We start from the raw sequence: 9,902 nt of genomic DNA, 5'->3' as shown, positions 1-9,902 counted from the left end.
GTCTTCAATTTGTGCAAAATGCTGCTGCAAGATTCCTTTTTAAAGGGGCATTCGGCAACTATTTCAGCTTAATAAAACCGTTTAGAAATCATTTGGATGGTGTAATAACCTGTTCTGGTGAGAATGGTGACTTTCCCCGCTCCCCCCAACGTTCCTAGGCGGAAAACCAACCTTGCAACATGGGGATTAACGTCCCTGTAAGTTGGAAATAGGAAGTCTGGTGAGAAGCGAGAACGAGCGAGAAACACAAACTGCTTTACGGCAATTCGACATAAACACACACGCCGCCCTCAATGTGTATGATGTATTACCCATCTCAGTAGACACACTCCGTCATCACTTTTAAGTCACTTCTAAAAACGCACTTGTTTTCCATGGCCTATAATTAAGGATGGTTGGTTTTACTATTTTCCATTGAGTCTGATACTGTTTTTGCCACTCCTGCTTCTTTCCATTTATATATTTGAGTCTGATACTGCCTTGCCACATCTGATTTACTGTTCGTAAATCGTATTCAGGTCCGATACTGTTTTTTTCTGTCTTGCTATTTTATATTTGAGTCTGATACTGTTTTGCTACTCCCGTTTTAAGGCTGCTCTTAGCTTTGCTGTGCTTATTTGTGTTGTGTTGTTATGAAGGTTTTATTTTCTTTTAATTCTGCTGTTCTGTAAAGCACTTTGGTCAGCCAGTGGCTGTTGTGAAATGTGCTTTATAAATAAAATAAAATTAACTTGAACATTCAATCCGATCGTAATTTCAGGTCGAGCTCAATCGGATTAAGGTGTTTTACATGAAGGCTTTTCAGTCCGATTGAGCCGCCAATCCCATTACTAACGGGTTATTTGGTTGTATGTAAACGTAGCCAGTGAACGCATACATTTGCAAGGCCTGGTTTAGTTTTTGTGCAAAAGCGAGTGACACACTGTGTGACATATGACACATCGTGTGTCTGTCGTCACACACACTCACGTTTCTGCTTCATGTTTGTGTCTGCAGGTCCGTCCCACAAGAAGAAGTACACCAGGAAGGTGCGTGCAGTGTGTGTGTGTGTGTGTGTGTGTGTGTGTGTGTGTGTGTGTGTGTGTGTGTGTGTGTGTGTGTGTGTGTGTGTGTGTGTGTGTGTGTGTGTGTGTGTGTGTGTGTGTGTGTGTGTGTGTGTGCTTGTCCCATCAGATACGTTGACAGATACTTGCGCTGTTTAATGTGTTTTAGATGTGGGGTTTTCCACTTGACTGTCAGGAGTGAATCTCCACTAAACTTCGATTATTTCCATGAACCACCGCCGCCATTCACGGAAAAACTTAATTATTGCGCTCCTATTCTATTGTGCTCTGTCTGAGTAAAATTACATATGGCACATTAATTGTCCAACAACAAATATTTTGGCAATATGTAGAGTTTTAAACATACAAGTGTATTTTTAGCAGTAACTTTGGACTATTGTAATGGGGTAATCCAATGTAGGCTAATTAGTCTGTGCTTCTGTATTTGTTTTTAGTGTAGTGTATTTAAAAATAAAATCATTATTTATGTTTTTAGATTGTTACAATGTCATGTGATTTTAACCCATTTTTGCACATAATATATATATAGCATAGACTACATGGTTAAATTCACTTTCATAGCCTTCATTTGAACACTGTTTGTTGGACAACATTGGGCAGGATGTGAAATATAGATTTTTTTTAAATAAATATAGATTTTTTTTATCGAAGTAGAAAAACGTTGAACATATATACCGTATATCGCCATTCACCCCAAAAATACATGTATAAGATTTTTTGGCCATATCGCCCAGCCCTAATTCACACAAAATGATGTCAGAATGCCTTGTGGAGTAAACTTTTCAGTACCTGAAAAGAACTGTTTATTTAATTTGTATATGTTGTTGTATTTATTTGTGCTATTCCTCGTATATTGATTATTTGTTCTTATTTTATAACTGACTATAACAATATTTCAAAATGTACGAGTTAGGCTAGTAGTATTTGGTGTCGTAACCTTATTTATTAAGGTTACATGGATCAAAAACAACTAAAACAATAACTAGACGTATTTTATTTGATGTATTTGTTACTTTTTTGTTTTGGGGCCCATGCAAAATTTGGCAGGGCAAGTAAAATTTTCAACCAATTGAAGTAGGAAAAGCCCTTATGGTTGCACCCTGTTGTGTGTGTGTGTGTCAGCTGTGGACGGTGCAGGAGTCGGACTGGCTGAAGGAGGGCGTGCGGCGCTTCGGCGTGGGACACTGGGAGCCAATCCGCTCCGCCTTCCCCTTCACGGGCCGCTCCGCCTGCAACCTGAAGGACCGCTGGAGGACCATGGTCAAGCTCAAGATGGTGTGACACACAATCATCTTCATTTTATACCCATGTTCAAAGACTGTTTTATAACACCGTGTGTGTGTGTGTGTGTGTGAGAGAGGTTTTCGTTCCTTATTAAATGTTCGTTATGTTGGAGCAAGTGCTGCTGTCGTCATTCAACACCATCATCTGCTGAAACTGAAGATCTCGATGAACACCTTCATAAACACCACAAAATACCTCAACTGTCTCAAATCAAGATGCAATATAGATATTAGGTCTCGTTTTCTTAAAACAAGAGCAAACGTCTATCAGTGGGGTCAGAAAATTCTTCATTCACAAGAACAATGCATAATTTAACATCAGAAAACAGTATATTCACCACAGCTGATGATACGTGACATGCTCACGGGGGAAACGCGTCTCAGATTTGGCTCAGTGTGCTTTTATAATGTGTGTGTGGTGAAATCACTGTAACAGAACACACGAGCAGTTCAGAGGTCATGTGACTTCCAAGCCTCATGTTCAGAGCGTTAGTGAAGCGGTCGTGTGTGTGTGTGTGTATCAGCACTCGCAGGGCTTCTTCTCGTTGGCTGATGATGCTGAGGTCAGGCTGACGGTGTGTGAGTTGCTCTGCAGCAGATCATGTGTGTGTGTATCAGCACTCGCAGGGCTTCTTCTTGTTGGCTGATGATGCTGAGGTCAGGCTGACGGTGTGTGAGTTGCTCTGCAACAGATCATGTGTGTGTGTATCAGCACTCGCAGGGCTTCTTCTTGTCGGCTGATGATGCTGAGGTCAGGCTGACGGTGTGTGAGTTGCTCGGCAGTATTACGGCGTGTGTGTGTTCCTGCGAGATGCTGGTGTCGTTCTGCATCAGCAGCCGGCGAGCCATCATGACGAAGGCCTCCTCCACACTCCAGGCATCTCTAGCCGACGTCTCCACCGCTGCTAGCAAGCCCTTCTCCTCCGCTAGCCTACACGCCTCCTCGAACTGCACCTCACGCTCCGCCTCCAGGTCTCGCTTGTTACCTGAAGAAACACACATTTAGACCAAGCGGCTCTCTCTTCAATCTAACACTGAAGTGACTTAAACTGCAGTTCATTCCCTGGCCACTAGAGTCAGGCTGCAGAAGAGAGTCAATCCCATAAACCCGCATGTTAAAATGCCCAACATTTTTCAGCAGAAAAAAAAATTTCTACAGCATGTCCCCGTACATCGACATGTTTCTACAGTGGCCCTGAACGGACAAACGCGTTTCCTCACTATGTTGTTCTTTGTGCAAAGAAGCTAGCTAAAGTCAGCGAATAAAACACTGACAATGATGAACAAGTAACAATAATAATCGCAATAACATTGTTTTACTGAATAAAGTAAACAATTTCTTTATTAATCTTTCTAAAGAAACCTTATTGTTTAACTGGATACTCTGCTGCAGAGGGCTACATTGGGATTGAGTCCCGCCGGGTCCCACGGGACCCAGCGCAAATCTCACGGGAGCGGGCGGTTGAACTTTGCTGCGGGCGGGAATGGGCGGCTAAAAAAAAAACTGCGGGATCGGGAGGTTGCCTAGCGAGTCGACATGATGGAGATGTCAATAAATGATGTGGAACAAAACCTAAGCAAGGCAAGTCTGACATTTGGACGACTATTCATCTTCCTGATCAGTGCGTCAGAATACATGCAGGCCAGGGAAACGAAACAAACAACCCCATAAATCTCTTTAATAATAGCAATACAAATACGTGTTTTTTCCTGCAGGATGGGAGAAGACACAAAATCAATGCATCTCTATTATTGTACGGGACATACATATTGCGGGTGCGGGCGGGAGTGGACATACATATTGCGGGTGCGGGCGGGAGTGGACATACATATTGCGGGAGCGGGCGGGAGTGTAGCGCATACGTTGCGGGAGCGGGCGGTAATGGTCAGAATTTCGGCGGGCGGGAGCGGGATGAAGAAAACAGTCCCGCGCAGGGCTCTACTCTGCTGTCTCAGACGATGACATCACTTCCTGTCGGCTGCGTAACTTCTGTTGGTTGCAATTCACAACATCACCACTAAATGCTGCTAAAATTTACACACTGCACCTTTAAACCTTAAAGTTTGCATAATGAAGAGACACTTGAGTGTCAGGTGGATTGCCGCTGATGTCACTACTAGCCGTTTGTCTGCTGTCTGTTAGCGTCACGTGTAGTGGTTTTCAATCTTTCTGAAAAATAACTTCGCAGAGATCTTTGATGCCAGAAATAATTAGACTTTATTTTCGAACGCCGTCCCGTTCCATAGAACTCTAACGCTCTCTGGCCCTCTGGCCTTCCAGTGCGCGCTCCCGAGTACATTTTGGTTCAGAGTTATATACATACTTCTTCTTCCAAAGAAGGTAACACACCCTATAGATAGTTTTGGGTAAAGGTCTTTTACCATGTGACTTCTCAGAATAGAATTTTCTGCAGCAAACAACATTCCATTCAAGGTCTTTCACATACACAGAGGAAATCCAAAGTCACAGACAGAAGAAATAATTGTGTCCAAATATATAGCAAAATTACTTGTTTTCTAAATAATAAAATCTTCTACACACGTCACCTCAGCTAATCCGCCTCGCTGCACGTTTTCGTTTATCCGGGAGTGACTCGCTGCCAATATGGCGACAGCCAGCACCGCCCACTTTGGGCTTCAAAAATGCTCTTCAGAAACATTACGCATGACGTCACGGGCACTTCGCCCATATTGTTTTACAGTCTATAGCGGTGTCCGAAACCACTCACTTGTTCACTCATTCTCTAATCCCTTTATATTGATGGCATTTGAGTGCACTATATCTTTTTAAGGAGTGAACAAAATGAAGTGAGTGAATTCAGGCGCTGACGTTTACTCTGTGCATCGGAGAGCTTTATAAAATACCTTTATAAAATAATATTAATAACAGTCATAATGATTTTTAGTAATTATAAATGCCTCTGTGCCAGCTTTGTAGGTTTATAATGCTTTACATAAATTGTGGTAAACCATGCTAGGACATGATAAATCATGGTAAACTATGGTAACTTGTTAAGAACATGCTAGCAACATGCTTATGTTAGAATTTAGCTAAAAACATGCTAGCAGGTGTAGTTGCACACGGCAAGCACCACTCACATTTTCTTCAGGTGGTACATTCCAGTCTTCTCCGGATTGGATTTTGGGAAATAGTGCTTCCGCAAATGTACATCGATTGTACACTCGAATTCAGAGAGGATTGTGGGTATAAAGTAGTGAACGAATGTAGGGAATTTTGTCGTTCACTCAGAATTCGGACATCACTACAAAATAGCCGACACCTGATCTAGTGCACTATATAGTGGATAGGAAGCGGTTTCGGACACAGCTTATGGTTTAAACGTGAGCTGATCAGGGACTCGGTGTTCAGCGTGTGGAGGACTAGCGTTCAGTCGTACCGATGAGTGCAGGGAGCACGCTAGCAGCTCCGTTCAGTGACTCTCAGTGTTTAGCGTGTGCAGGATTAGTGTTCAGTCATACCGATAAGCGCAGTGAGCACGTTAGCAGCTCCGTTCAGGGACTCAGTGTTTAGTGCGTGCAGGATAAGCATTCAGTCGTAGCGATGAGTGCAGTGAGCACGTTAGCGGCCCCGTTCAGGGACTCAGTGTTTAGCGCGTGCAGGATAAGCATTCAGTCGTGCCGATGAGCGCAGTGAGCACGTTAGCGGCCCCGTTCAGGGACTCAGTGTTTAGCGCGTGCAGGATAAGCATTCAGTCGTGCCGATGAGCGCAGTGAGCACGTTAGCGGCCCCGTTCAGGGACTCAGTGTTTAGCGCGTGCAGGATAAGCATTCAGTCGTACCGATGAGCGCAGTGAGCACGTTAGCGGCCCCGTTCAGGGACTCAGTGTTTAGCGTGTGCAGGATTAGCGTTCAGTCATACCGATAAGCGCAGTGAGCACGTTAGCAGCTCCGTTCAGGGACTCAGTGTTTAGCGCGTGCAGGATAAGCATTCAGTCGTGCCGATGAGCGCAGTGAGCACGTTAGCGGCCCCGTTCAGGGACTCAGTGTTTAGCGTGTGCAGGATTAGCGTTCAGTCATACCGATAAGCGCAGTGAGCACGTTAACGGCTCCGAACTGCTTTAGCTCGTCGATCCAGCGCGGCAGTGAGCCGAAGGTGTCCCGGCGGCTGATGTCATAGGCGATCATGGCCCCGTGTGCGCTGCGGTAGTAGCTCTGCGTGATGGTGCGGAAGCGCTCCTGCCCCGCCGTGTCCCACACCTGCATCTGCACACACACACACACACCCGCACACAGAAAGAGAGAGAGAGTCAGTACACGAGGGACGTTCACTGATCACTGCTACTCTGACAGAGAGTCATAGAAACCAAACACACCTGCGGCACAGTGGCCTCACATGAGAACAACACTGGCTCACTGCATACTGAACACTAAACATGATATACTGAACACTGCATACTGAACACTAAACATGATATACTGAACACTGCATACTGAACATTACACATGACATACTGAACACTGCATACTGAACACTAAACATGATATACTGAACACTGCATACTGAACATTACACATGACATACTGAACACTGCATACTGAACACTAAACATGATATACTGAACACTGCATACTGAACACTAAACATGATATACTGAACACTGCATACTGAACATTACACATGACATACTGAACACTGCATACTGAACACTAAACATGATATACTGAACACTGCATACTGAACACTAAACATGATATACTGAACACTGCATACTGAACACTAAACATGATATACTGAACACTGCATACTGAACACTAAACATGATATACTGAACACTGCATACTGAACACTAAACATGATATACTGAACACTGCATACTGAACATTACACATGACATACTGAACACTGCATACTGAACACTAAACATGATATACTGAACACTGCATACTGAACATTACACATGACATACTGAACACTGCATACTGAACATTACACATGACATACTGAACACTGCATACTGAACACTAAACATGATATACTGAACACTGCATACTGAACATTACACATGACATACTGAACACTGCATACTGAACACTAAACATGATATACTGAACACTGCATACTGAACACTAAACATGATATACTGAACACTGCATACTGAACATTACACATGACATACTGAACACTGCATACTGAACACTAAACATGATATACTGAACACTGCATACTGAACACTAAACATGATATACTGAACACTGCATACTGAACACTAAACATGATATACTGAACACTGCATACTGAACACTAAACATGATATACTGAACACTGCATACTGAACACTAAACATGATATACTGAACACTGCATACTGAACATTACACATGACATACTGAACACTGCATACTGAACACTAAACATGATATACTGAACACTGCATACTGAACATTACACATGACATACTGAACACTGCATACTGAACATTACACATGACATACTGAACACTGCATACTGAACACTAAACATGATATACTGAACACTGCATACTGAACACTGCCTAATGAACCCTGCATTACCTCTACTCAGTGTACACTAGATACTGTCTACTATACATATGTACACTACAAATTATTACATATCTTCTACACACACTGCCTGGTGTTCAGTGTACACTATAAACTGCATTACAGAACACTTCACTTCCTATTGTACACTGCATAGTGTCTGCTAAACACTGTACAATACATGCTGCTAACTGAACAGTGTATACAACATACTGTAGTGTACACTGCATGCATAGTGTCTGCTAAACACTGTACAATACATGCTGTTAACTGAACAGTGTATACAACATGCTGTAGTGTACACTGCATACTTATGCTCCGAGTACACAGCATGCTGCTTACTGAACAGTATACATACTGTAGTGTACACTATATACTGCCTGCTGCTAAGTGTACACTACTTACTGCATGCTGAAAGCTGTACACTACATACTGAAATCTGCAGTGTCCACTACATATTGTCTACTGCACAATGTATACTACTTGCTGCCAAGAGTACACAAAGCTCCAGACATACAATATTCCACAATAAACATTTCAAACTGTCATCACATATAAATGTATATTTATATACATATATTTATTTTATTTCCCTGATTAACTTTGCTCTCACATTTGCCTTTATACGGTTTCACTTTATTTTGATAGTCCCTTTAACACATTCTGTTGGCTATAACTAACGTTGCACCTACATTACTAATACTCTAAAGAGAGTTAGTAGAGGAGTATTAGTAGACTGGTTGGGTTATGGGGTTAGTAAAAATTCACATGAATTTACAAAATTACTTGTATTCAGTAGAATGTTCGAGTATGATCACAATAAAGAGTTAGCAGATGTTAAGCAGACCGTCTACTAATACTCTAATGTTGTCATGTAGTTGTAAAGTTACTTATAGTCCACAGTATGTTCAAAAAGCACCATCAAATTAAAGCGTAACCCTTTATACTTCTACCCTTTATACTTCTGGATTCACACACACACACACACACATACAGTATATAAGAGCTATAGGCTAGCATGTTTGCGTATGCTGCAGGAAGTGTTTTTCTCCCTGATGTGCGACACTAACACACTGAGAGGATAAACCTGCTCGACCGGTTCTGCTGGCTGAGCCGGCTCAGTGTAACAGCCACACGTGCAGCAGGAGAACACACTGACCTGCGTATACACACACTCAAGCTGACTAACATCACGAACACGAGCTGTGGTGTGTGACCTCTGACCTTCACTCTGCGGCCCTCGATGTTGAGCGTGCGCACGGTGAAGTCCACGCCGATGGTGTTCTGCTGGCGCTCGCAGAAGCGGCCCGTGCTGAAGCTCTGCACCAGGCAGGTCTTGCCCACGTTTGAGTCCCCGATGAGGATGATCTTGAAGAGGAAGTCGAAGGAGTCGTCCTGAGGATCCATGGGTCAGGATCCCATAACTCACACACACACACACACACACACACACACACTGAGAGAGAGAGAGAGGTCTGCCGTCTGTCTCACTGCGCTGCTGCTCTCACCTTCTTTCTCAACCCGGTTCAACAGGTGCGACCGCCACCTGCTCAGGTGCATTCTGGGTAATGTAGTGCAGCGGACTACTTCCCTACCACGCATGTTTTATTATGGTCAATGTGGCAGTTTACATGAATTCCTGCACAGAAAGGCAACATGTTTCGTTTTCAACAAATAGTTCAGAAATGTTTATCATTAACCTCAAATCTAAACATGATACAGGTGAAACTCAAAAAATTAGAATATCGTGCAAAAGTTTGATGATTATGGCTTACAGCTTATGAAAACCCCAAATTCAAAATCTCAGAAACTTGAAATATTACATGAAATCAATAAAAAAAAGGATTTTAAATACAGAAATGTCGGCCCTCTGAAAAGTATAATCATGCATATGGAAAGTTATATATACTAAATATATTACTTTTGCCTTTTAATTTGAATTACTGAAATACATGAACGATATTGTTGCATGATATTCTACTTTTTGAAGTTTAAAAATATTGTATTTACGTTCTTAATAAAAAAAAAAGTATGGA

The 9,902-nt window shown here is 42.6% G+C and overlaps 2 protein-coding genes across 6 annotated transcripts in view; one reads left to right on the top strand and one right to left on the bottom strand.

The window, feature by feature from the left end:
• Window positions 1–2,459, top strand: part of terfa (telomeric repeat binding factor a) — a 23,506-nt gene extending 21,047 nt beyond the window's left edge. For all 4 annotated transcript variants that reach the window (XM_077209339.1, XM_077209341.1, XM_077209340.1 and 1 more), the window contains 2 exons: window positions 997–1,028; window positions 2,187–2,459. In XM_077209339.1, the coding sequence (XP_077065454.1) occupies window positions 997–1,028; window positions 2,187–2,345 (191 nt within the window). In that variant the 3' untranslated portion in view covers window positions 2,346–2,459. The remainder of the gene's footprint in view (window positions 1–996; window positions 1,029–2,186) is intronic.
• Window positions 2,460–2,618: 159 nt separating this feature from the next.
• LOC143718364 (ras-related protein Rab-19) lies at window positions 2,619–9,487 on the bottom strand. 2 transcript variants are annotated; one of them, XM_077209468.1, is made up of 5 exons: window positions 9,091–9,482; window positions 6,388–6,571; window positions 3,099–3,333; window positions 2,961–3,004; window positions 2,619–2,858 (listed from the first exon to the last, which is right to left on the bottom strand). In XM_077209468.1, exons 1-4 carry the CDS (start codon window positions 9,271–9,273, stop codon window positions 2,962–2,964), a joined length of 645 nt encoding a protein of 214 aa, XP_077065583.1. In that variant the 5' UTR covers window positions 9,274–9,482; the 3' UTR covers window positions 2,619–2,858; window position 2,961. The 2 variants fall into 2 exon arrangements, with proteins under 2 accessions (XP_077065583.1, XP_077065582.1); XM_077209467.1 differs by having other exon boundaries at window positions 2,619–3,030; window positions 3,124–3,333; window positions 9,091–9,487.
• Window positions 9,488–9,902: the final 415 nt, after the last annotated feature.

Source organism: Siphateles boraxobius, unplaced genomic scaffold (genome assembly GCF_051911475.1).
Source record: "Siphateles boraxobius isolate OS27281-9 unplaced genomic scaffold, OSU_SipBor_1 61, whole genome shotgun sequence".
Lineage (NCBI taxonomy): Eukaryota > Metazoa > Chordata > Actinopteri > Cypriniformes > Leuciscidae > Siphateles > Siphateles boraxobius.
This window is presented reverse-complemented; position numbering and strand designations above follow the sequence as displayed.

Excerpts from the sequence above, each read along its gene's own strand:
- LOC143718364 (XM_077209467.1), bottom strand. The coding sequence starts at position 9,273 with ATGGATCCTCAGGACGACTCCTTCGACTTCCTCTTCAAGATCATCCTC. Across the intron at positions 6,572-9,090 it reads TCGAGGGCCGCAGAGTGAAG|ATGCAGGTGTGGGACACGGC; the intron begins GTCAGAGGTCAC and ends GTGTGTGTGCAG. Across the intron at positions 3,334-6,387 it reads CGTGCTCACTGCGCTTATCG|GTAACAAGCGAGACCTGGAG; the intron begins GTATGACTGAAC and ends GTGTTTCTTCAG.